This window comes from Globicephala melas, chromosome 2 (genome assembly GCF_963455315.2).
Source record: "Globicephala melas chromosome 2, mGloMel1.2, whole genome shotgun sequence".
Taxonomy (NCBI): domain Eukaryota; kingdom Metazoa; phylum Chordata; class Mammalia; order Artiodactyla; family Delphinidae; genus Globicephala; species Globicephala melas.
This window is the reverse complement of record NC_083315.2, coordinates 90,499,342-90,525,700: the sequence shown is the minus strand read 5'-3', so window position 1 is coordinate 90,525,700 and position 26,359 is coordinate 90,499,342. Positions and strand designations below refer to the sequence as shown.

The 26,359-nt window shown below is 48.0% G+C and overlaps 3 protein-coding genes across 31 annotated transcripts in view; 1 reads left to right on the top strand and 2 right to left on the bottom strand.

The window, feature by feature from the left end:
* Window positions 1–16,491, bottom strand: part of PPIP5K1 (diphosphoinositol pentakisphosphate kinase 1) — a 49,862-nt gene extending 33,371 nt beyond the window's left edge. For 5 of the 21 annotated variants that reach the window (XM_060294370.1, XM_060294377.2, XM_060294379.1 and 2 more), the window contains exons 1-25: window positions 16,347–16,429; window positions 12,671–12,766; window positions 12,213–12,387; window positions 11,584–11,779; window positions 11,048–11,138; window positions 10,737–10,822; window positions 10,283–10,437; window positions 10,049–10,150; window positions 9,432–9,593; window positions 9,160–9,281; window positions 7,391–7,492; window positions 7,082–7,168; window positions 6,889–6,964; window positions 6,636–6,745; window positions 6,468–6,550; window positions 6,168–6,299; window positions 5,891–6,012; window positions 5,338–5,520; window positions 2,986–3,127; window positions 2,577–2,800; window positions 2,129–2,256; window positions 1,803–1,917; window positions 1,526–1,633; window positions 797–913; window positions 476–640 (exon numbers count right to left, since the gene is read on the bottom strand). In XM_060294370.1, coding sequence (XP_060150353.1) covers window positions 476–640; window positions 797–913; window positions 1,526–1,633; window positions 1,803–1,917; window positions 2,129–2,256; window positions 2,577–2,800; window positions 2,986–3,127; window positions 5,338–5,520; window positions 5,891–6,012; window positions 6,168–6,299; window positions 6,468–6,550; window positions 6,636–6,745; window positions 6,889–6,964; window positions 7,082–7,168; window positions 7,391–7,492; window positions 9,160–9,281; window positions 9,432–9,593; window positions 10,049–10,150; window positions 10,283–10,437; window positions 10,737–10,822; window positions 11,048–11,138; window positions 11,584–11,779; window positions 12,213–12,359 — 2,955 coding nt within the window. In that variant the 5' untranslated portion in view covers window positions 12,360–12,387; window positions 12,671–12,766; window positions 16,347–16,429. The other 16 variants (XM_060294388.2, XM_060294389.1, XM_060294383.2 and 13 more) reach the window with 12 other exon arrangements.
* A 3,202-nt stretch (window positions 16,492–19,693) lies between these two features.
* On the top strand, window positions 19,694–25,909 carry CKMT1B (creatine kinase, mitochondrial 1B). Of its 3 annotated transcripts, none has more exons than XM_070044926.1 (10): window positions 19,694–19,797; window positions 20,638–20,947; window positions 21,574–21,772; window positions 21,974–22,069; window positions 22,445–22,666; window positions 22,812–22,897; window positions 23,007–23,130; window positions 24,988–25,122; window positions 25,326–25,451; window positions 25,650–25,909. In XM_070044926.1, the coding sequence occupies exons 2-10, from the start codon at window positions 20,799–20,801 to the stop codon at window positions 25,761–25,763; spliced, it is 1,251 nt and encodes a 416-aa protein (XP_069901027.1). In that variant the 5' UTR covers window positions 19,694–19,797; window positions 20,638–20,798; the 3' UTR covers window positions 25,764–25,909. The 3 variants fall into 3 exon arrangements, with proteins under 3 accessions (XP_069901027.1, XP_069901026.1, XP_030698662.1); XM_070044925.1 differs by having other exon boundaries at window positions 19,769–19,890; XM_030842802.2 differs by lacking the exon at window positions 19,694–19,797 and having other exon boundaries at window positions 20,573–20,947.
* Window positions 24,858–26,359, bottom strand: part of STRC (stereocilin) — a 38,332-nt gene continuing 36,830 nt past the window's right edge. For 3 of the 7 annotated variants that reach the window (XM_060294359.1, XM_070044924.1, XM_060294361.2), the window contains one exon: window positions 24,859–26,250. In XM_060294359.1, coding sequence (XP_060150342.1) covers window positions 26,162–26,250 — 89 coding nt within the window. In that variant the 3' untranslated portion in view covers window positions 24,859–26,161. Of the gene's footprint in view, window positions 26,251–26,359 lie in introns of all 7 variants that reach the window. The other 4 variants (XM_060294362.2, XM_060294364.2, XM_060294363.2 and 1 more) reach the window with 2 other exon arrangements.

Here is a 26,359-nt window from a genome sequence, read left to right as displayed (position 1 = left end):
ATCAACTGTATTGTTATCATTGTTACTGTTTACTAAGCATCTACATGGTGAGTATTACTTATATTTTACAGATGAAAAAAATTTAGCCTTGGAGAAGGTACCTGTCCAAGCTCACACAGCGTCTGATTATCAGACTGGGATTTTAGCCCAGAGTACACGCTTTTCTACTATATTTCCTTTTAAAGAACTGCCTTCTCAAATTCATCCAGAGGCCTCCTCCTCAATCTCATCTCTAAAAGTCCTTATCTCTCAGGCACCCCTCACTGGCATCTCTTTAACCTCAGAAGTAGGAAGCAGCTTAAAGGAGCTTTCCTGGGAGACCAGCTGTGAAAGAGAGATTAAGTAAAACATATCCATCAGGGGCAGGAAGACTCTGTTTAAGGTCCTAAGAATTCCACTGAGGGGATTCAGAGATTCATGGATATTGTCCTATGAGCACTTCCACCACTTCTTTCTCCCAAGCCCCTCCCATTACCTCCATGGAGCCGGCTTTTCGGTTACGAATGAGGGGTGATCTCTTTGGGAGGCCAGGGCCCTCAGAGGGCTGGGGTGAGGTCTGCAATGCTCCGTCTGGCTCATCTGATGCCTTCCCCGGGCACAGGTCCTCCATGCTGCCTTGGTCTGTTTTCATCTCCTCATTCTACCCAACAACAGGCATAGACAGGAGAGGTGTTAATGGTCTCCAGCCTCCTAATCCAATTCTCCCCAACCCTTTTAACCTCCCTGTACTGTTTCCGAGTTTCCCGTCACTCGGTTCCTAAATCCTCCAGTCCCAAATCCCAGCACTCTGACCCACCTCAGAAGAGGCTGGACGGAATCCACAGCCAGTTGGGGCACTGCCTTCTTCCTCGACACCTTTCACTCCAGGGCTGAAGTGCAGCTCCACATGGAACCGCTCCTCTGATAAGGGATCCTTTAGGGCATCACCAGATGAAAGGGCAGTTGGAGAAGCTGGACATGGTGGTGGAAGACCAGGCAGGGACAACAGAGAGGAACTCAAGAGGACACATCCTCCCAGGGCTGAGGTTTCAGTGTCTTACACCCCTCTACAGTAATAGCTCCCTTTAATTACAGTCTAGTGTTACAGGATGCTCATACTCTCAACCTCCACAGGACTTGCCAACTTCCAGTTCTACAACTGTCCCCCTCCCTATCCATCTCCCACAGGAATTCAGCTTTGCTACAGTGCATACAGCAGCACATTTAAAGATATCTTTGTGGAGCCAGATGAAGAAGGTATATGTGTAACAATGTTTGAGAGAAAAAGACTCATTGTAACATTGTTCAAACTCCATACCCTCCCTAATGCCAGAGCTATGTTCTCTGGTATCTCTCTGGCTCAACACCAACCCAAAACATGTTTTCTGTTCCAGGAGGAACCTCCTGGATGTTCTCTATCATGCTGTACCTAGGTACCACACCTAACTGGATTCTACAGAATCTAAGCATAAAAAAGTTTTTCCCTAAAAGGGGATGGAGAAGAAAGAAGGGGGCCTCTCCTCACCCCGCCCTGTTAGCTCCTCACCCGTGTGTTGTCTTCATAAAGCATGATGACAATCTGGGTCATGTAGTTGAGCTCTGAGATGGCACTAAGATAAGCCAAAGCTCGCTGCCATTGTGCATCCTTGGTCTCCTACCGAACACAAGAAGAGGTAAGCTAACGCCCAAGGACGAGGGAGTCAGGGAATGGGCAGGGAGACGAGGAGAACAGAGGAAGCTTGCAGTAAAAAAGAAGCATGAGGAGGAGAGTAAAAGAACGCTGGGAAAAGATGTTCATAGGCTGAAGGAAAAAGGATCCTTACATCAAGAAGTCCCCCATAACGGAAGACACTGAGTAGGGAGTGGACGTGGCTTTCACTGGTGAAGTAGAGACGTGTTCGAACATGGCGGCCTGGGGAGAGCACTCCTCGGGAGTACCTGAGACAGCAGCTAAGTCACTCACACTGTCAGCCAGTCCTCTTCTCAGCCCTCCACAAACTCCCTCCTCCCGCCTCAAAGACTTCTCTCTCTTTTCCACCCCAGGACCCCTTCTGTTCTTGGTTCCCCAAGCTGTCCCAGCCTGGGTTCCCGCAAGAGCTCCCTGACATGCCCCTCCCTCCATCCAGCACCCCACCCAGCCCTCCCTCACAGGGGGTGCAGCTTGTTGACAGACTCATCCTCGTGGGTTCTCTGCAGGTCAAGTAGTATCTTCCGCAACAGTGGAAGACAGAAGCCCACAGCAATTTCCAGTTTCTCCTCCCGACTGATCCCGTACTCCTAGGGGCCACAGGCCAGGAATAAGCACCTCAATGAATCTTGTTTTCTTCTTGCCTTATACTCCCAGGTCCAAGATCATGCTTGTCTTCACCTCAGGTCTAGGGCTTCTTCCAACATCACCACATTCCCCCTCTCCAGGTTTTTCCTCAGTTAGCCTCTTGGGCTTCCTCAGAGCCAGGATTGTAGCTCTAATTGTAACAACTAATTCCTTCTCTAAGTTTCCTTCCCCTGGTTCCCACACCGCCCCTCCTTCCTGCCTTTTCTCTCCTTCCTTCTGCAGTGCCCCTAGCCCCAGGCTCCATCCCTTATGTGAGACACACCTGGGGAATGACCACATCAGCCAGTGCCTTAGAGAGACGGAGCAACTCTGCTGTTCCTTGAAGTCCCAGACTCCCATTGTGCTGCACATCATACTTGACACAGTCATAGATGTCAGGGATCTTACTGATATCATAGCGCCCACTCTTCTGTCGAAAGTCACGCTCCAGCTTGCTCCAACGCTGTAGCATTAGCTCTAGTGTCTCGCTGTGGTAAAGCTGCAGGTCTGGAAGGAAGACAGACAGACAGAGCCAAAGGCTTCACCTCTAACAAAAGACCCTAGCAAATCTGAAGCAGAACCAGAGAGATGAGGATGACGTGTCTCAGACACTTAGGAGAGGACACAGGATTGCCTGAGGAACCCATCCGTACCCAAAATCTTGAAAGGAAGATAGTAGTATTCAAACCCACCTACAGACTTGGGGTCCTGCATCCGTTTCTGGATCTGGTGAGTGAGGTTTTCAATCAGGGCAAATACCTGATCACAGACCTTCACAGGATTCTGGATTATAGCCATGGAGTTGAGTAGGGAAGTGCTTCCAGTGGGAGCCAGCTGTGGAGAATAGAAAGATGAAAAGCAAGACAGGTTCAGTGCCAGTTGCCTAGATTGCTGTGAGCTTATTACAGAGAGACTGCCTGCAAATAAGCTCTGTCTGTTGGCTCACCCCAACGAGGCATTCTTTTTTTTTTTTTTTTTTTTTGCGCTACGCGGGCCTCTCACTGTTGTGGCCTCTCCCATTGCGGAGCACAGGCTCTGGACGCGCAGGCTCAGCAGCCATGGCTCACGGGCCCAGCCGCTCCGTGGCATGTGGGATCCTCCCGGACCGGGGCACGAACCCGTGTCCCCTGCATCGGCAGGCGGACTTTCAACCACTGCACCACCAGGGAAGCCCCCAACGAGCATTCTTAGGCTACTGGGAACACTAGCAGTTCAGATGAGGGGACTGCTCTAGCACACAGTCATCTAAGAATGGGTCATCTTAAAAGTCTTGGAGTCAGAGGAAATAAAATAGATCTAGGTTCTTTTCTTGGGGGTTCTAAAATAAGCACGGAAAATGCTGAGGAATACAGATTAAACCAAAATCCCCACAGAATGTTTTCATGAGTGGGTAATAGACATAACTATCTTACTCCTCTAAACAAGATGCTAGCTTGAATATGGAGTAGAGGTGCTGTCTCAGAACTAAGTTCCAACTCAAGCATTTAGGATGGTCACAGTCAATGAAGATGGGGAGGGGGAAAGGAGATTGCAGGTTGAATGTACTCATTCTACCTCGGTCCTCACAAGTTCCATTCTTGCTGGCAAAAGGAAGCAAGGAAAAAGGAAAGATACCTTAGCTTTTTTGGATTTGACATTGAGCAATGGATTGGAAGATAAGGCAGCAAGGTCCTGCCCCTTTATCAAGGCCTGCTCAGAGAAGAACACAGAAAATGCCATTCTCTAGTCAATGTGCTCAGCTACTTTGCGTATTTAAGAATCTATCAAAAATGGTTACACAGCAGTTATGAAATGAGGAGCTGTGAGTAGGAGGATGGTAGAAAATCATTGTCTGGCACATGATCCCCAGTCAATCATGGCATGGATACATAGGAAAAAGGAAAAAGAATGGCTTGGATAGTGGCATCCACTGTGATTAACACTGTGAGGCTAACAGCCTGGGCCCTCTAGTTAGATTCCTTGGGTGACCTTGGAAAGGCTGCTTAAATTCTTCTGAGCCTAGGCTTCCTCATCTGTAAAGGGGGGGAAAAGTAGTACCGGTCCACAGTTCTTACAGTGGATTAAAGATGGCCATTAATTCTTTGTCACATTCCCCTTCCCTTGAATCTGGGCTGGCCCTGTGACTGTTTAACCAACAAAAAATAATAAAGTTATACTGTGCTAATTCTGGGCCTACACTTTAAAAAAGCTTGGAAGTTTCTGGTATGGGGGAGTCCTAAGCTACTATTTAAGAAATCCGTCTGGGGAGTTCCCTCATGGTCCAGTGGTTAGGACTTCATGCTTCCACTGCTGGGGGCATGGATTTGATCCCTGGTCTGCTAGAAAAACCACATGGGAAAAACACATGGAGAGGAGAGGCTCTGAGACGACAGGGACAGGGACATCACAAGGAGGGAGAGAGCCCAGCCATCCTAGCATCCCAGCTGAGCCACCAGATGGTTCCAGCCCCAACATCTGGACAGCAGCTGGGCAATTTTAGGGAAGACCCTAAGCAAGACTAGTTGAGCCTAGAGCTGTAAGGTGATAAAATGGTTTTTGTCTTAAGTTACTGAGTTTTGGGGTAGTTTTTTATACAGCAACAGATAAACATCCTTCCATTCAAAATCCTTAGGATCAGCTGTGTTTTGGGACATTGAGTCTTGGGACTTTAAGAAGTTAATACAGTGCATATGCCACATGTTAGATAATACCTCCAGCAGGGTCTAGGACATAACCAAACACTTTTCTATTTCTGTAGCAAAATGTATGACTATTTACACTAGATGGGATAAATGGGGATTAGAAAGAGTCTTACCATGTCGGGTTTTGCTGTCAAACGAATCTTGGTGGCAAAGTTATAAAAATCTTTTTCATTTCCAAAACTGTGGATGACAGATTGTGGACCCATACTTATCTCAAAGGGTAAAGATTAAATGACACAATACATGGAGAGCACATAAAACAGTGCCTGGCACACAGTAAGTACCATTACTGATCACTATTATTTAGAATTCTAGGATTTGGGGATTGGGTTGTGTTGGGCACAAAGTCTAGGAGAGCCTGACCTGATCATAATCCTCAGGGGCAAAGGGTGCATCCTGCTGCAAAATGTGGTGCAGCCGAGCCTTCACCCGGTGCTGGCAGCTGCTCAGGGAATCGCCATCACTGTCCAAGAGCCCGTTCATGTTGGCACTCTTCACCATTTGTACCAAAATGGGTGTCAGCTCCCCTTCTAGAGCTAGAAGGCCCTAGAGGGGAAGCACAGAATCTATTAGTTTTCCTTCCAGTCTAGTTCCCCTAGGCCTCGATGGTCCCAGAGATCCAATGAGAGCTGGCTTGGGAGTTGGGGTATAGGTCAAGGGGCCCACCCCACTAATTATTCTCAGTAGTATAGAACGCAGTCAGTACATACAGCTGATTCACTTTGCTGTACAGGAGAAACTAACACAACATTGTAAAGCAACTATACCCCAATTAAAAAAAAAAAGAATGCAGTCAGACACAAGCAGAAACTTCTCTGAGTTGGCACACAAACACTCTGAAATTTCCAACTAGTTCTCCAAACTCTGCTTCTCTACCTAATGGAAGCTGGAACTGTGGGTGAACTGTAGTGTGCACCTTGGCAAAGGCTGCAGCAGTCATCTGGACACGGCCCTCATCAGAGGCGTAAATCTTGAGATCGTGGCGGAAGGTGCTATGGAGGCGAAGCAGCCCACACCCGGGGAAGCCAGCATAGTCACCTGGGGGCAAAGGGGAAGACCAGGAATGGATGGCTATAAATACCCAAGAATGCTCATTTCCCCTTTAACTTCCCTATTGTCTCTGTCCCTTGTTTCCCCAACTTATTCTCTAATCATCTTATCTCAGCCCTGCTAGGTATTTACAAAACACTCACCCTGTCCTCCAGGGTACATGCAGCGGAAAGCTCGCCCCAGCTCCTCAGCCTGAACACGGCCAGCAGGGGTCAGTTCTCCACCCCACTTCAGTACCAGCAATAGGGATGGGGCCAGAGCCTCCCCCTGTGGATCTGTGGGAATAAGGGGCAATGAACAGATCTAGATCTAAGGAAAATGGTGGGGACATCTAAATGTTAGGTCTTCTGAGGAGCCCGGAAAGGTAATTTGGGATAGAGGTCATCTAAGGGTTCAAGAATAAAAGATGTGAGTGGTAATGGGAAGGGGGTATTACATCTTACCTTGCCCCTCATTAGAAGCTTTTACTCCATGAGGGTAGTAAGTTAACTGCACCTTCCGGTTGATGCCTGAGAAGTGACCATACCTGCAGGATAAACTCACAGTTTACTTTCTACCCCAGCACCCAATTCTCACTGCTAGTGGCCCCCCTTTCCTATTCCCTTTCTCACATCTCCAGCACAGATTTCAGCTGCTCCAGTTTCCCAGTCTTCTCCTCAATCTCACCACCTGGTTCTTTTTCCAGTTCAGCCAATAGCAGCCTTGTGATGTCCAGCACCTCCTGGAGGAAACAACAGGGTATCTGTGCAGGAGGCCAAGTCCTGGCTGGTTAGGCTTTCATCCTGGTCTCTCACTGAGGCCCCCAATCCCATACCCTCTATCTTTCTGTAGCACTGCTCCTCCCAGCCAGATTCATCACCTTACCTGTAGCTGCTCAGGCCGCTTCAGTTTTAATTTCCCTGTCTTGTAGCCACCATGTTTTTCAAACAGACTAAAAAACCTGAAGAAATAAGGAGAAGCTTCAGTATGGGCTGAGACAGACAAGAGCCTCTGGGAGGTACCCCTCCCCATTTCCCTCACAAAAACCTATTTGTCTAGATTAGGATACTCTGCCCACCTTGGGTGTGTCACTTCCATCTTCATCTTCTGCTTGGGGGTACGATCCCCGTGACGGATAATTGCAATGACGCAACGAAGTTCCATCCTAAGATAGGGAATGTTGTTAGAGCCTCTCCCCAGTCCCACCCCACACTGCCTCCCATTTCATCCTACCCAATGGGTCAAAGAACAGAGGAAAAACTATCTGAGATTAGGAATAAAGGTAGGCTCCACCAGTCAGATGGCACAGGGTCAGGAAGTAACCACTGGTCTGACACAGATGCCTTAAGTAGGTTACTCCAGATTTTTAACTTTTACTTTTGCTCACATAGTGCCAGATGTGGTAGGGACAATGGGAATGTCCTCAGCTTCTGTGGGGATGGACCATGGGATCTGGAACTGCGGGGCAAGCTCCCGCATTATGGTGTTCCTAGAAGGAGAAATGCAAAGAAGCCATGTGAAAATGAATGAACCAGAACTACATATATGAATGAAACTCACAAAAACTAACAAGTAGTTGAAAAATACATTAATATAAAATCTAAAAACATGCAAAAGCCACCCCATATATGTAATAAAAATATGAATATATAAATGGGAATGACCAAATAAAGGACTGGTTACCTCTGGGCGGTGGGAGGGAAGGGGATATAATTAGTAAGGGGTATGTAGGGGCTTTAACTATATTCTTTTTTTTTTAATTAATTTATTTTATTTTTGGCTGCGTTGGGTCTTCGTTGTTGCACGCGGGCTTTCTCTAGCTGCGGTGAGTGGGGGCTACTCTTCCTTGCAGTACGTGGGTTTTCATTGCAGTGGCTTCTCTTGTTGCAGAGCATGGGCTCTAGGCACTGAGGCTTCAGTAGTTGTGGCTCGTGGGCCCTAGAGCGGAGGCTCAGTAGTTGTGGCGCTCGGGCTTAGTTGCTCCGTGTCATGTGGGATCTTCCAGACCAGGGATCAAACCCGTGTCCCCTGCACTGGCAGGTGGATTCTTAACTACTGCTCCACCAGGGAAGCCCTATATTCTTTTTTATTTTTTGGCTGCACTGTATGCTTGTAGGATCTTAGTTCCCTGACCAAGGATTGAACCCATGCCCCCTGCAGGGGAAGCTCGGAGTCCCAACCACTGGACCGCCAGGACATTCCCACCTTTTTCACTTTTAAACCATTTTTACGATATTTAAAATACAGGCATACCTCGGAGATATTGTGAGTTCAGTTTCAGACCACCACAATAAAGTGAATATCGCAATACAGTGAGTCACATGAGTTTTTTTAGTTTTGCAGTGCATATGAAAGTTATGTTTACAGTATACTGTAGTATATTAAGTGTGCAATAGCATTAGGTCTAAAAAAATGTACATATCTTAATTAAAAAATACTTTATTGCTAAAAAATGCTAACCATCGGGATTTCCTGGTGGAGCAGTGGTTAAGAATCCACCTGCCAATGCAGGGGACACGGGTTCGATCCCTGGCCTGGGAAGATCCCACGTGTTGTGGAGCAACTAAGCCCATGCGCCACAACTACTGAGCCTGTGCTCTAGAGCCTGTGAGCCACAACGACTGAGCCTGCGTGCCACAGCTACTGAATCCCACGTGCCTAGAGACCGTGCTCTGAAGCAAGAGAAGCCACCACAGTGAGAAGCCTGTACACCACAACGAAGAGTAGCCCCTGCTCGCCGCAACTAGAGAAAGCCTGCGCACAGCAATGAAGACCCAACACACCCAAAAATAAATAAATAAATTTACTAAAAAAAAATGCTAACCATCATCTGAGCCTTCAGCAAGTTGTAATCTTTTTGCAATAGTAACATCAAAGATCACTGATCACAGATCACTATGACAAATATGACAGTGAAAAATTTGAAATATTGTGAGAATTACCAAAATGTCACACAGAGACATGAAGTAAGCAAATGCTGTTGGAAAAATGGCGCCAACAGACTTGCTCGACACAAGGTTGCCACAAACCTTCAATATGTAAAAAAAACGCAGTATCCGCAAATCTCAATAAAACGAGGCATGCCTATACAGTAAAAACTTTCCAATTCTCTTCTTTAAGCCCATTCTCCCCAGCTCAGACCACTGTGCCCCTTACCCCAGAATCTTGGCACAGTCATCGTAGTATTTCATCGAATTCTTGACGAAACTGAAGCCATTGACATCACACACAAAGGAGTGACCATTGGCACGAAGGAGGTCAAAACCACAGACCGTTTGCTGCAGGCGATAAAAGCAAGATGAGAACAAGAGAGCCACTCTTCCTTCTCAGCACCCCCCTCATTCCACAGCCCCTCTCCTGCATCCCTCCCACCCCCTCGCCGCCAGCACACACACCCTCCCCTTCGCCGCCAAGGGGACTTCCTCCACCTTAAAAGCTACGCAGACTTTCCTGGCCACCAGCTTTTCCATGGCAGTCAGCATGACTGGATATCGAATTTCTTTCCCCTCACTGTCTCTTTCGACCTTCCCATCCAAAGCTGGAGATTTTCTGGCTTCAGCATGGGCATAGTCTGGCCCCACTGTATACACCTGCAGGTACATAGCATCACTGAGTATGCCCACAGCTCACCCTGCATATGAGAAGACAATATGAGCACTATGTCTGTAGACTAGTTTCACAGTAAACAAAAACAAAACTAACAAATCCCCAAGTTTTATGTACAAGGAGACTGACATTTTTCTTACTGAGCTCTACTTTAGTATCATTATGAAGGTTTCTCCACAGAACTCCAAAACTATTGCCTAGTCCTTACTAAGAAATAACTTATCAACAGTATTCCATTTTCCATGTCACTCTTGCCCTTGCTCTGATAGTGACAATGTAAATACCTACTTCCCCCACTTCTTACCTTCACCTGCATATGAAAGCCCATCACATTCATACTTTATTTTCTACGACCACTTCCATACACTTCCACTTGCTTCCCAAGCACCCCACCCCACCCAGACATTTATAACCTCTTAAATCCCGTATCCACCATAACCTTGACATCTGTGCCATCTGTTGGCATAAACTCCTCATAGATGTATGACCCTGTCTTCCGGACGCTGCTCTCAGGAGAGTAAACGCTGCTGCGGCTGCCAATCTTCAGGAGAAAAAGGAAGGGAAAAAAAAGTTGCCTCTAACTTGTCCCCAAATCCTCCAGCTTCCCTCCCCACAACCTCATTCTCGGCCTTCTACTTCTCTGCCTCCTCAAATGCCCAAATGTCTCCCATACCTTACGGAAGAGGCGCTGGCTTCCTCCTCCGGCTGAGCTGGGATAGTAGATGTAAACATTGTGGTCCTCTGCACTCACTGGCTTCTCCACAAAGGGCTTGGGAAAGACGGCTCCATTTACCTCCACCTGATCTTCACCCTCAATCAGGTTGCACTCTGAAAGGTAGGCGTGTGGTCATTCCTAGGGCCTAAGAATACTTCCAACTCCCACTTCTCCGAGTTGTAATCTCCATAACCCTCAAATTGCTATGACCATATCTTAATAATAGATATGGTAATTAATATCTATATAAGAGGTCCAAGGTTCTGTCCAAAGACCCATGGCTCTAGCTCTACCCATAATCCAGTAACCAAAGCCTCACTGAGCCGGGTGGTACATAGGAGACGTCTAGAGGAAGGAGAACTGGGCTAAGTCGTAGAAAGCAGGGCAGGACTGGACAAGGCCAGGTACTCACCCTCAGGCCGGGCAGGGTCACGGTTGAGCACAGCATATCGAGGCAGATCAATACCCTCCTCCTGCAGGATCCGGTACACCTCCCTCCTGTCACCCCCGAATAAATTAGCTGGGAGAGGTGGGGGATGGTGACCAGGGGAGAGGCTAGGGATTTCATTCATTCAGGAATTGAGAGACACCCGTGTACAGAACTCAACAGGGTATGGTACAAAAATTAAGCATGTTTCTTTGACTCTGCCCCTCCCAGAGTGGGTTCTCTAAACAGGCATGATCTCAGGGCCACCCATCCCACCAGTCAACAGAAAGCTATACCTATCCTGGATGTAATACTGCATAGCCAGGTCATTGATAAGAAAAGGGTTTCGAAGTTTGGAGTAAGCAACAGCTTTGTCCAGAGGAAAGCCTGGGATGGAGAAAGGAAATAGAGAGACCAAAGGAAGAAAGTGAAAGAGACAGTGAGAAAACAGCAAGAGAAATAAACATATTAAAGCTATTAGTTGCCACTGAGCTCCACTACCCATCCAACCCAGCACTCATCCTCCTGCCCAACTTCCCAAGTCTAGAATATCCATCAGAAAAAAGTAAAACAGAAATTATTTTTAGGGTCCTTCCAAAGACCAATTCTGTCAGAGACCTAAGAATCTTAGAGCTGTCCTGAGGTTCAAATATGGGCTTTAAACTACCACCGGCAACTCCTCCAAGATGTAGGGAGAACAAACCCCTTTGCACTGTTCCCTAGTGTGTTGGGAAGAGCTGATGGCCTCTTTACTATTTGACAGTAAGAGCCTCATTTCCCAGTCCAGCATTCCCAAAACCATTCCTTCTCATTTTCCTTCACACACACCAACCTTTGGAGTGGAAAGAGATGAGGCAGTGGCAGGATGGCCAGTTTTCCACAGGTTCATTAAGGATCACATCTTCTCCCAGGATGATAACAGTCAGGTAGTCAAATCTGCAGAGTCGCTCTAGGATTTGGGTCATTGGCTTGGACTTGGATTTCTTGGTCATGGCACAGATGCCAACAATGATCTGAGGTTCAGGAAGCTACAGAGAGGAAGTGCTGTCAGGTACTTCCCACCTAAACCATCCCTATCAGGGAACACACTGTTTCATCTCCTTAGGGCACAGAGTTTCTTGCCAGGACTTTGGACCTATGGGGTTAAGGTTATCTCCTAACTTAGGCCTAGATGGGGGTACCTGCAGGTATTCCTACTGCCACAGTAGGAAATGTGTACTCGGGCAGAAGAGTAGGAGAACCAATGATAATGAGACAACAGGACGAGGGCATAAGGGTAGGGGCTTCAAAGAGAGGCAATCTAACCAATCTCCACTGCCCTTCCCCTTAATCAGGATAGGGCCTGTTTATGACAGGGAGTCTATGCATTTGGGAAGAATGGGGAGAGGTGTCTCCATCCTATGGAATCTCAACTATGACAGGGGTCCCAGAACCAAGTTACATCGTTTTCCCTGGTCTTACCACTTCATCCTCCTCATCCTCAAGGAGCTCGCTGTCACTCTCTTCTGTCCTCATGCCTATTCCACGGGTGCCCAGCCCCTCATCTCCAGCTCCAAGGAAGAAGTGGGCTGTGGCGCTCTCGCCCTCACTGGCCGGCAATGACCACATCCCCGCCGGAGCACCCACTCATCCCGCTCTGCAGTGGAGGGTATGTATCCCTGTTAGTTCAGAATCCAAGCCCCATGGCAGTGCATGGGGATGGGGGATGGGGAATGAGAAAATAAGAGGGAACTACAAGCGGACTAGGGGAAACAGGAAACAAAGCTATGGTGAGAAGGATCAACAGGAAAGGAGGCATGTGGGCTATGACTTGAGATGACTAAAGATCCCTAAGAGAAAATTGAGGTCTCCCTTTTCCTCCCTGCTCACCCCACCCCCAACCATGAGACTGGTAAGAGGATCAGTAGATTAACCCTTACAGTGCTGGCATGTCCCTGATTCTGCCAGCAGGAAAAACCGTTAACTCCAGCAGCAAATGGGAAAGGCAGTTCCTCATGGAAGGCTACTGTTGATTCCTACCAGAAGAGAAGGTCAGAGTGACATTTCAACTTTGGACTCATTCCAAAATGTTCCTGGCCCTTCTCCACTTCCCCACAGTAGTGTTGAACTCAGTGATTTAATTCAAGAGCAGAGGAATAAGAGAGTTCATTTGCCTTTGCTCTTAACCCCTATCTTCATTCCAACCAAGGATTAACTCAAAAAAGCATTGACTGAGGGCACCCTATGTTCTAAACATTAAATCAGAACATTAAAATCCCCTATGCCCCGTCTCTCCTTCACCTGCTTTACCTTAAAAGAGAGATGCTCAGTTCCAGAAAATCTGTTCAAGGAAAGAGGTCTAGTGCTAGTTGGGAAGTTGAGGATACAGGCATCCGTACAACAGGCTCCAACCCATTCTCAAACTGAAATTTCAATTTTCTCTCTACCATCTCAGGGTACAACAGACACAAGGCTGGTCTAGCCCAAGGTCCTTCATACCAGAAGCTACAATGGAAAAAAAATCCTGCCTAGAGCCATTATCAGTGAGAATATCTTAAGACTTAAAATTGAGTCAGAACAACCTGGCAGTTCCCCTTCTGCATACATACACCTGCAGCAGTGGTTCTTAACCAACTGTGATTACACTGTGCAAAGGACATTTGTCAGGAGACACTTTTGGTTGTCACAACTGGGGAGATGCTATTGGCATCTAGTGAGTAGAGGCCAAGGATGCTGTTCACCATTCTAAAATGCATAGGATATACCCCCACAGCAAAGAATTGTCCAGTCCAAAATGTGAGTGGTGCCAAGGTTGAGAAACTCCGCTGTAGAGAAACTCTCCCACATAAAAAGACATTTGCAGGGATGTTCATAACCTTACTGCTGGTAATGGCAAAAACCGAGAACAACTCAGATGTCACAAGTAGAAGAATGGATAAATGTAATGTTGTGTTTACAAATGGTTGACTAACAGCAATTATTAAAAATGAATCAGGGGGATAAATTAGGAGCTTGGGATTAACATATACATACTACTATATATAAAATTGGTAAACAACAAGGACCAACTGTATAGCACAGGGAAATATACTCAATACCTTGTATATATATATATATATATATATATGTATATATATATATATGAATCATTTTGCTATACACCTGAAACTAACACATTGTAAATTAACTATATTTCCATTTTTAAAAAATGAATCAAAGCTATATATAACGTGGACAGCTTCCAAATGCAAACTGCAGAAATATACATGCAGGACAATTCCACTTGTACAAATAAAAAATACTACATATGTTTATGGCTGTATACATAATTAGAAGTATAAAAACAGACGGGAAAGAAAGACATCAAATTCATGATAGTGGTTACCTCTGAGCAGAGGGGAAAACAGAACTGAGAAGGATTCAAATGGAACCTCACAACCTTACCTATAATGTTTATTTCAATTAAGAAAACTCTGAAGCAAATATACAAATGGTTAACATCTGTTAATACTAAATTGTGGGGATACGGGTATCTGTTATTTTTTTCCAAAAATGAAATTGAGTCACATCTGCAATTTTCTACATTCTGCAAAAGTTCTCAGAAATACTGACCAATGGCTCTAATGAAAGCCACAAACTCCTTAAGTAAATGGAGTAATTTAGTCTTATAGGTTTTTAGTCTTCAATATTTACTTTCCGTATTTTTATTTTAAACCCTTCCATTACAAGTGAGTTTGCAGCTTCGATTAGAAAGTTATAGCTAATCTTTATATAGATCTTGACCTTTCTAGTCTTCACCATCTGCTTTTCTCTGTTGCTCAACCACCGTGAGGGCACAACATTCTCCTTAGGCTTAACGTTTTCAGCTGTACACTGCAGGTCTTATACATACACACTCCTCCTGATTGTAGCCTGTTTCTTTGAAATCCTTTTTCGTGACCTGACCCAATTTCCATGACTTGTGACATTCCCAAGGTCCCTGTATAGTTTAAGCAAGCAGAATTTTGTTGCACGCTTTATCCTTTCTCTGAAGCAGGAGCTTTCTCTAAGATTCCTAACCCTCCACACTTTCTTCCACTAGGTCTTTCCTGGTTTTCTACTGAATGTACACTGCCACATTCTTGAAATTCTATTATAACTCTATAACAGGAGATGATAATTGAATGGCAAAGGAGAATCTGTTCACAAATATGGAGCTGAAGAGAGATGAAAGGTCTAAATTCATAGTTAACAAAGCAGAAATAGAAGCCTGACAGAAATAGCTATGAAATAAGCCAGGATTTATTTAGATGTACCTCTGCGAGAAGCTGGGATTTAATGTGGTGTTCCAAGAGCCATTGCCCTGTTTTCTGTGCTCTTCTCCCCTTCCCCCTCTCCCCTAATACTTTGTTGCAAAAGAAAACTTCAGACTCTAAACTTCAGACTCTACAGTAGGCTAAAGGGCAGTCTTACTGGGGCCTGAATCAGTGTGGAAGGGAGCGAGGGGAGGGGAGGAAGCAGGAGACAGTATAATAGGTAAGGAGAGAGGGAGGGGCAGGTGGGCAATCTTCTCAGGAACATCTATGTTAAATCAGATCTAGAGAAGGGACTGAAGGGAGGGTAAACTGTGTAACTTTTTTATCCCTTAGAATTTAGGGCTGCTTTCCTAATCCTCTAATTTCTTTAACCACCATGCACTTCTGCACTTGATGGAGGGCTCCATCAGTGATGAAAGAGAAAGGTCAGTACAGGGTCAGGCGGGAATACTTCCAACACAGTTAAAACTCCTCAGGCCATAAACACTATCTCCTTCAACAGTGGACCCCTTCTCTCCTTCTTGATGCAGTTTTTAATGCTTCATACATACCCTTATTCAGCCACTGATGAACTGTGCTGATGCCCTTGTTCTCGGTATCAACTCACTCATACTGCCTTCTTTCCCCAACTTACTAAAAGGACTCTTCATTGACTCCCCTAACTACTGCCCCCTCCTACATCACTAATCAACCGATCCAATCAACAATACAACTAATCCTGTCGCTCATTGACTCCCCAGCCTTAAACAGCCTTTCAAACCCTCAGATGAGTCACCACACTTGGTAACAAATTTATATGGAACCCTCAATGCTCCCCCGCACAGACTGTCTGAGAGCCACTCCTTCCCAACCTGCCTTCCCTCCAGGCTCACCTTCTCTCTCCTCTGCAACAACCCCTTCCTCCAGCCGAGCCTCCGGTCTGACTCCACTCCCACGCCTCCTCACACAGACCTGCCCGCCCTGACCCTCTCCCCGGCAGACTCCCCTGGCTCAGCAGGACCCCCTCTTCCTCACGCAGACCTTCACACGCCCATCTCTTCTCTCGCTGACCCCCTCCTCTGCGCTCTCCTCACTCAGCTCCGGGTCACGAAAACCACCTCCCATCCCGACTCCTCTAGCCTTTTGCCCGCCCCCGCCTTCCTCGCCTCACTCTCCCTTCGCTGACATTGAGGCCTCTCCGCTGGGTCTCTTTCTAGAGCTGCCCCCAGCCGCTCCTAACCAGGGCCCTCGGCACCGAAGGAGCCCACTCTACCCAGTCCACCCCCTCAGATACCGCCCCCAGCCCCCAGCCACTCCCCCACCGCCCCCGGCCCTCACTCACCCGCCTCCCTGCGCTCGCGCACCCGAACCTGCCGGCAGCGACACCTGACAGCGGCCCAATCAAAGCACGACTTCTCTTCGGCGCCACCAATCAGCGGAGGGCGCGCACCGGCAGCAGAGTCAGGCTGCGTTGGCCGGCGCTTCTGCGCGGAGGATGGTGGCCTCTAGTGGTTCTGGGGAGGAAGTGCAACCTGTTGTTCATTTTCTGATTTCTAACTGCGTCGCCACAGTCCAGATGCTTGGTCTAGACAGAGAATTTCCAGTGAGAAGAAGTGGGGGGAAGCGAGATGTAGAGGAAGAGGCAGAGTCTGTGCCATTGCACCTCCATGAAGACAAAACCAAGTCTTCTGTTCGTTTTGTAAAATAAAACGGGATATGATAGACGTAGAGATCCAATAAATGTACATTGCAAATGTTAATGGACTAGAGGAGTGAAAGGGAGGCTAGAGACAAAGAGACAGAAACAAATCAGAAAGTTAAGGGAAGGAAAAGAGACTTACTTATGGAGGAGACAAGACGATGGATGGACTTGGAAGACTGAACAAGTGGATTCCTATCTCCACACTCTGCTTGCCCTCTTGCCTTTAATAGCTGTGCAGCCTTGGACAAGTCATTGAACTTCCCTCAGCCCCTCTTTTCTCACCTGTGAGAGAGTGGGACTAGAAAACCCTAACTCATAGGGTACTGATTATATGAAAGCATTTTGTGTATGTTTGTATTGTTATTATCTTTGCATCCTCACTCAGGTTTCCCTGGTCAAGACTATTCCAAGTTCTGTTACCCAACGCAAGTTTGTGTGCCCAAAGCACAGTGAGGCCAAACAAACAGAAAGGCCAGAGTTTGGAGCAGAGAAAGGTTTATTGCAGGGTCGAGCAAGGAGAACAGGTGGCTTGTTCTCAAAAACCCCATTAACTCCCTGATGGTTTTGGGGAAAAAGTTTTTATAGGCAAAATTTGGGGTGAGGGCTGCAAGTATGTGACCTTCTTCTGATTGGTTAGTGGTGAGGTAACAGGGCGGTGCTCCAGAACTCTGTTATTCAGCCTGAAGTTACCATCTTCCATGTGGGAGGTGGGGTTAGTTCCTGCAGAAGAACTCAAGGATATTGTTATGAATATTCCTCTGGGAGGAACCAAGATCCTGCTTTAATTGCTGCACTATAGTTTTTTGATTGTCCCTCCTGTGTTTCTGTATCCCTTCCCTTCCCTGATTAGCAACTGTTTGAATCTGCCCTTGAAACTCTGGAAAGGTCAAGGAGGCTGAATGAAGCCTATTTCTTACAAACAAGAAACAGAGACACAGAAGGGATTTGTACCTGAGAGGGACCCACAGCGTCCTGCTCCATTTTGTCCCTAGTGTAAGCAGGTAGGTTGGGGGGTCACCGGAGAAAGAGAACCAAGAATGGCTTTCTTGATATAAGAGAACCCATTTTGGCCTAAGCCATTTTGTGATATAAGTATGGCCACAATGCTTGCCTTTGAACAGGTCTCAGTAATTAATGATCTTAAGGGAGGGAATGCAGAAACAAGGGAGGAGCAGTCAAGAAACAACAGTGCAGTCTTGGGGCAGGGCCCTGATTTCTTAAAGGATATACATAATAATTCATCTTTGAGCCCCATAGGGTCCTGCTCGGTTTCACCCCTTCATGAATATGCATGTATCCTTAGCTGAAAACTTCCCAGATTTTTTTTTTTTTTTTTTGCGGCACGCGGGCCTCTCACTGTTGTGGCCTCTCCCGTTGCAGAGTACAGGCTCCGGACGCGCAGGCTCAGCGGCCATGGCTCACGGGCCCACCCGCTCTGCGATATGTGGGATTTTCCCGAACCGGGGCACGAACCCGTGTCCCCTGCATCGGCAGGCGGACTCTCAACCACTGCGCCACCAGGGAAGCCCAACTTCCCAGATTTTGCTGTTCGGGGAGACGCTGCTTTGGGAGAGATCCCTGGTGTTCTCCTTACTTGTGGCAAGTAATAATAAATCCTTCCTTCTCCTGATCTTTGGCTTGGTTGGGTTTATTGGCTTGACACCCACCAAAAGGTGAACCCAGTTTTCAGGTAACACAACTGCAGAACTCCATCTATTCTCTGATTATTGCTCTCTTACCAGGAGAAGAAGGAACTGATGGACCTGGAAGAGAGGTAATTGGCTACTAAGGCTACCCACAAATGAGGAAGAAAGGAAAAGGAGCACTAGGGAAGCCTGAGAGGAATGAATGAAATGAGAGTAAAGGGATGGAGTGGGGTCTCATCAGTGAGGCCAGTGGACAACTTGAAGGGAATTTCTTTTTCTCAGATCCTCTCCCTTAAGATTAACAAGTATCTTGCTGTCTTGTGGGTTCACCAAGGTAATGATACTGAGCAGGGCCCTGTGGGGCTCCTGGGCACAAAGACTTTCTGTGTCCCCCATGTCTTTGATTACAGGAAATAGCCTTCATTCAGCCTCCATGACCTTTCCCTACTTCCAATAGGCAGGTTCAAGCAGTTGTTAATCAGGGAAGTGAGAGGATGCAAGACAAGAGAGAAACAGTCAAGAGAAACAGTTAGTGCAGCCTTGGGGTAAGGTCCTGGTTCCCCATCAACAGACACACACAAAGATATCTTTGAGCTGTCTTGCAGATACTGAAACCCCCTCCAGGTGGGTATGCTGCCCACAGACCCCAGAGCAGCTGGAACCTGAAGGTTGATGTTGCTGACTCCTACTTACCTCACCACCAACCCATCAGAAGAATGTAAGCCCAGTCACTGCCTTGATCCTTATCACCTACCCCCCCCCACCATGAGCCCTGACTAGAAGACCACTCCCTATTCCACAGGGAGGGGGGCACAGTTCTTGAGGTGCTAGCCTGCTGTGTTCCCTCCAAGAATAAAGCTACTATTTCTTTCTCCTCCAAAACTCTGTCTCTGTATCTCGTTTCGGCATCCGTGTACAGAGAGCCAATATTTTATCATCAATACCTGAAAGAATGGGCTAATGCCACCATGCCTACCCCATCTTAACTGACCCTCCATACTGAAGCCCACATCTCTATTTCAGCTCCAAGCATTCATTCTCCTTCTACCAGGACAAAGGTCAAGTCATACCCAAGTCACACTTGGAGATATGGGAACAAAGCCCTCTCAAATATGAATATGCACCTTGTGAGGAGGGAGGAGGAGAAGGGACCAGGTGGAAGGCAGAGATTCCTTGGTGACCCCATGCCCTTGGACACCGCTCCTTACAGTCTGGATTAAACAGCATTAGGGAGCCAAGAGAGGAAACACATGTGGCAGTTGGGGACCTGTGCCTGCCTGTTTCCGTCCTACACCTCGTCATCTCGCCACACCCTTCACGTCACCTTACACTCTCCTTCAGTTCAGGAACTGGGAGCTACAGAGAGCAGGGAGAAGGGAGAGGAGGAGAAGAAAGCATAATAATTCCTTGCCCAACTCCAGCCCCACGCCCAGCACAAACAACAGGTAGGCAAGCCTGCCGAGAATACTCAGAGGGAGTCCTGTGAGCAGCAAACTGGTCGGAGCCTGGAAAAGACTCTGAGAAGTAAAAGATCAAAGGTGAAGTAGGAGATGGGGAGGAGGGCAGAGGAGGGGGAAAAGTGGCGGATCATGAGAAGTGGAGGAAGGACAGAGCAGGGCTTCAGACTTGGGGGCACTGTGGGGGCGGGCAACACAGCACAGATGGGGTAAGAGTTCCTGTTTCCCTGATTTCTCTCCGGAATCCTTCCACAACCTTATAAGGAGAGCACAGGTGTGACAGGGAGGAGCTTTGGTCCTCTTCCTGGTTCTAAGGAAAAGGTGACCTTGAGGCAGCTGGTGTCTTTCTCAGCGTCTGCCTGTGTGCTTTCTCTTTGTCTTCCTCTGGTATCTGTGTTTATTCCACTGTTCCCCGAGGCCGCCTCCCCTGGGACGATGAAGAGGTTGCTGAGGCAGGCCGAAAAAACGAGAAGAGGTTGGGTAGTGTCACGCTTTCACACCCACAGGGCGACGAAACGGGTTTCCTATTAAACCGGGAGGCTTAGGGGAAGGGTGTTCGGGTCTCTCCTGTCCCCTTGGGTGCTGTCCTCTACTTGGTGCTGAAATCTGGGCGACCTCATCTCAGGTGGGCCCGTTCCCCGGCCTAGGGCTGCGAATCTCCAGTCTTCCTAATCTACCTGGTGGGTGGTGCCTGCCCTCTGCCCCCGCACACCTAGGGCCGTGGCAGGCGGGAAGGCGGGGCCTGCATGAGCCCCACCCCTGGAGACTGCAGCTCTGCTTCCCTCTCCTGCGCCCGACCGCCGCTAGCTCATTGCGCCTCTCCTGCAGCCTGGTCGGCACCGGCTTCCACTCCCGCCCCAGCCTCCCTCCATTTCGGCTCCAGCCTCGCACCCACCTCCGGCTCTCAGTCAGCCTGTTAGCATCCTCCCTCCCGGTTCCTGCCCTGAGCCAGCTCCTACTCCGGGATTCCGTAACCAGACCCTCAAGCCATGGCTGGTCCCTTCTCTCGTCTCCTGTCTGCCCGCCCGGGGCTCAGACTCCTGGCTTTGGCTGGAGCTGGGTCTCTAGCCGCTGGGTTTCTTCTCCGCTCGGAACCTGTTCGAGCCGCCGGCGAACGACGGAGGCTGTATCCCCCGAGGTATCAGTGTCTCAGGCGCCCGGGTGAGGGTGGGGGTGGGGGACGGGTAGTTGCTAACGGGGATGGAGATGGGGACCTGGGCAATAGAGAAGGGCTATAGTCACGAAGGCTCTGGAGTACAGGCGCTGGACAGTCTGAAAACCTCAGTGGGGGTGGGGATGGAGGCCAAAACCATAAGGTGAAAGCATTCCTGAGGACTTGGAGCCCGCAGTTCCCACCCCCAAGGACAGCTCTGGCCCTGTGAGTTCTGGCTGCACCTACCCTGCCCAAATTCCTAATTGAGAGGCCAGGAACTATCCTTTCCGCTCTCCTCCATCTCCTTTTCCTGCTGTTCTCTCCCGTTTCCTGAATTCCCCTCCTTAGTCTTTCCCCTCCCCCCATCCCTAATGTTGTGTCCATGGGAGGAAAGAACTGAGCAGGTCTGGGAGAATTGAGCCTCCAGCCAGAGGAAGCTAGAACTCTTGGGAAAGAATAGATCCTGAAAGTCCCTGATGAGATTACCAAGGTTTAGCTCCCTCTAACCTCCCCTCCTCCCAAAGAACAAAGCCAGACATGCTCCCAGCTGAGTGCACTGGGTCTAGGCCCCCTGTGCCCTCCCTCCATGGTTACTGGTACCCCCTCCCTAGTGCTGAGTACCCAGACCTCCGAAAGCACAACAACTGCATGGCCAGTCACCTGACCCCAGCAGTCTATGCCCGGCTCTGCGACAAGACCACACCCACTGGTTGGACGCTAGATCAATGTATCCAGACTGGCGTGGACAACCCTGGCCACCCCTTCATCAAGACTGTGGGCATGGTAGCTGGTGATGAGGAGACCTATGAGGTAGGGGGCCCCCAGAGTTCCCCTGGTGACCCAATTTATCTCCCCAGTAATCCCAGCTCCTTTCCCCTAAAGACCTCACTTACCCTTAAGACTGGACCATCCATACTCATGTTTTCTCACCCAGTGAAATCAATCCACAACTAAACCTTGGGAAGGGATTCCCTCTCCTTAACCACCCTCTTCCTCTGAACTGCCCCTCAGGTATTTGCTGAGCTGTTTGACCCTGTGATCCAAGAGCGACACAATGGATATAACCCCCAGACGATGAAACATACCACTGACCTGGATGCCAGCAAGGTAGGTCGAATATTCCACTTCTGACTTGCATTGCCTTATATACAACATTCTGTTTCTCCAGTCCCTTCAACCATAATTATACCCTGACTCATAGTCATTATACTGCTGAGCTTTTAGTCTGTCTGGGGAAAGAATTGTATGTTCAGGAGCAGCCTCTGTAGAGAGGAGAGGGTGGATGAGAATGGCCACCCCCCAAGGTGGGCAGGTTTGGGGGAGGGTTTACAACGCCCTTTCGGTTGGAGTGCTTGCCCAATGGGCTTCCTCCAGTGCAGGCAATGAGGACCCCTCTAGTCCTTAAGGTCTCTCCTTCCCAAAGGCCCTCAGCTCCCATCCACTGTGTTTCTGTGACTTACATTAATTTCTCTGATTCCCCAGATCCGTTCTGGCTACTTTGATGAGAGGTATGTATTGTCCACAAGAGTCAGAACTGGCCGAAGTATCCGGGGTCTCAGCCTGCCTCCAGCCTGCACCCGGGCAGAGCGACGAGAGGTGGAGCGTGTTGTGGTGGAGGCACTGAATGGCCTGAAGGGTGACCTGGCTGGACGCTACTATCGGCTCAGTGAGATGACAGAGGCTGAGCAGCAGCAGCTAATTGATGTGAGGGGCTTTGAGAGCGAGCTGGGCGGGAGGGGCAGATGGAAAGAAGAGTCAGGGGAGGCTGGGCCAGATGAGGTAGATGGGCTCTGAGAAGCCCAGGGGCTACTGTGAGGATTCTTAACCCAAGTCCCTTTACTCTCTCCAGGACCACTTCCTGTTTGATAAACCTGTGTCCCCATTATTGACCGCAGCAGGAATGGCTCGAGACTGGCCAGATGCTCGTGGAATCTGGTATGAGGCTTAGCTTACCCCCTGCCCCTATAAGTGCCCTTTTTTTTCTATCTCCCCCAATTCTTGCCCTGCCTCTTAATCCCTGTCCCTCCCTCTCTCCTGCCTTCAGGCACAACAATGAGAAGAGCTTCTTGATCTGGGTGAATGAGGAGGATCATACACGGGTCATCTCCATGGAGAAGGGTGGCAACATGAAGAAAGTGTTTGAAAGATTCTGCCGAGGCCTCAAAGAGGTCGGAGAAGAGTGTATAAGGGAACTAGGTGGGAGGACTTGAGGAAAAAACAAATTTAAATAGGTAGATTGGGGCTTCCCTGGTGGCGCGGTGGTTGAGAGTCCGCCTGCCAATGCAGGGGACACGGGTTCGTGCCCTGGTCCGGGAAGATCCCACATGCCGCGGAGCGGCTGGGCCCGTGAGCCACGGCCACTGAGCCTGCGCGTCCGGAGCCTGTGCTCCACAATGGGAGAGGCCACAACAGTGAGAGGCCCGCGTACCACAAAAAAAAAAAAGAAAAAGAAAAATGGTAGATTGACCATATAATTTATCAACCAACCCAGGATACTTTTGATAGTGAAAAGGATCACCACCAATCACTCTAGGACAAGAGGTATAAATCAGAACTGTCCAGGGAAAACCAGGATATGTGGTCACCCTAAGAATAGGAAGAGAGAAAGAATGTCAGGAGTCTAAGGAAGTAAATAAAGCAGTTGCCAAATAATGCAAAGAAGGAGTAAATGAGATGGTGGCTCAGTGCCTGGGGGGTGTGGTGTGGGATGGTGGGATGTGCAGATAAGGAAAAGGTTTAAGCCTGGATGGATGTAAGGAGTGAGAGATTGGTATGTTCATGATTCTAATGTAACCACCCAGTTGGGAGCCAAGGTAGGCCTTAACTCTGGATTCTGTCATTCTTGCTAAAGTAGCATGTCTAGATTTTAAGCTGAGAGTAGGAGGGAAACCAGGGAAGGTGGAGGATGGAATGGCCTAAGTTCTAAAATGCGTTGCTCTGCGTGAGGAGTTGAACTGAATCCTCAGTCCTATATGGATTAGGTCTCCATATTCAATTCCAGATTACAAATCCCCATAAACCCAATCCTTATTGTATTTTCTCATGTATACAGTCCTATTTTGAACTTGTAAAGGGAGAGAGCTCCTCTTCCGTTTAGATCTTGGCTGGGAAGTTTCTGTTATTTTTAGCAAGTAATAGGTAACATATTAAATTCTATGCCTTAGTATTCTCATCTGTAAAATTGGGAGAGTAAGACTTCCTACATTTTAAGTTGTGGGGTTTAAGTGAGATAATGCATGTAAAGTGCGTGGCCCGTAATAAGTGTTCCCTAAGTGTTAACTGCTGTTACTATTCTAGATGGAAGAATTTCCCCTTGTTCATCATATACAATATCCCCCTATGCCATGGTTCTTTCTGAACTAGGAACAGCGTCCCCTTACTCAGGTTAGGTAGTGGTCTTCATGTCCATCAACTCCGGCAGATCTCCAGTCTCTTCAACTCTAATAGTCATCTTCATGATTAGGATGTTTACGTGAGACAAAAACATGCTTCCCACACTCCTCCCCCACCCTCCACAACTATGAATCTGGCTCTTCTGCTGCATTTTCACCTTCCTCTTGCTTTCTCACATGTGCTCTTTCCACAGTTAACAGGCTCCCTTGCCTCTTCCTGTTGCAAAGCCTACAACCTCATTTTCTGGCTGAAAGAATCTTCCAAGCTCTAGGCTCATTAGCAAAGTAAAGATGTCAATGCATGCAGAACTCATTGAATAATCGATCTTTTCTCAGTTCAGTTTACCACCTCTGTTCATCTCCCTAGATCATCCTTAATGCATCATTCCCTCAAGTTTCTCTTCTTCCACACAGGATATTTTTGCACAATCTCATCATTATGGGCTTGCAACATCAAAATTATCTTTTATGCATGATAATGAGCCATTTCCACCAAAAAAAAAAAAATCAGTGTCATTCTTTCACATCCCAAGTCTTTGTTTCTAGACATATTTTCTAGAGTTCCTGTGGGTCTAGCTAAGGGAAGGCTAGCATATCCCTGACTTTTCACTAACAGAGCCTTTCTGCACTCAGGTGGAGCGGCTGATCCAGGAGCGTGGCTGGGAGTTCATGTGGAATGAGCGTTTGGGATACATCTTGACCTGTCCATCTAACCTAGGCACTGGACTTCGGGCAGGAGTGCACATCAAACTGCCCCTGCTAAGCAAAGTAAAGGAGTTGTGGAGTTAGAGGGTTGTGAAGGAGGAAGGTGGCTGTGTATGGGTGGGAGGGATTGGGCATATTGGAAAGGAGCAGACATAGTGTAGCTAAAGAGTCAAGGGGAAGAGCTCTGAGTGGGTTCAGGGCTCTTTCAGGTCGGACCAATCTCTGCCTCTGTTGACCCTGCCCCCCAATCTCTATCTCCCCTCTAGGATAGCCGCTTCCCAAAGATCCTAGAGAACCTAAGACTCCAAAAACGTGGAACTGGAGGAGTGGACACAGCTGCCACAGGCGGCATCATTGACATCTCTAATTTGGACCGACTGGGCAAGTCAGAGGTGAGATTCTTAGGGATTCGGGATAGGTCTGTGGGGGTTGAGATGTGACAGGGAGTGAGCCTCAGGAATGTAATAGAATCTGAAATGAAATTCAGGTTGAGTGGGGAGGAAATTGGAAACGAGTTCCCAGAGCAGTCAAATCAGTGCGGAAGAGAGTCAGATTGTGGCAAGCAGAGATCAAGGGTTAGTGTCCTTCAGGTGGAGCTGGTGCAGCTGGTCATCGATGGAGTAAACTATTTGATTGACTGTGAACGGCGTCTGGAGAGAGGCCAGGATATCCGCGTCCCTCCGCCTCTCCCCAACAAGCATTAACTCCCATCCCCAGCAGATGACTCAAGACTCCCAGGACCTCTGCCATTCTAACAGTGGCCCATTCTCCTTACTCTGGATCCTCCCTTTCCCCCCTCACTCCCTCTGTCCTAGTAAAGACTACTGGCTACGCTCCAGTTGTGTTATTTCTAATGGTGGGATGAGGAGGAACTAGCCTCCAGAAGAAAAAAAAGGCAGTGGGATTATTTGTGATGGAAAGAGACTCCAGATATGGCATGCCAGGAACACTGATTCTCAGGTGGGTGGAAAGCATTAGCATTTTACCCATATTCCTCATCAGCTTCCTGAGGATAATTAGATTGCACTTCCATTTGCACTTTATTCATTATTACTTAAAATGTCTTTCCCAACAATCTCTCTCTTTAACTGCAGAGACAGGCTCATAGCAGGTTGCCAAGAAAGTAGATGGTCAATGCCAGGGCCCAGGAGGGTTGTGACCAGTCCTGGAGGCCCCAGGCTGTGCTTCGACCTATAATGAGACAGAGAATGGAAAGAATATCACAGCTCTGCTCCACAGGAGCCATTGATACTTGGAAACTATCTGCCTGTAGATCCCTTCACTCCAGGACCTCCCTGAA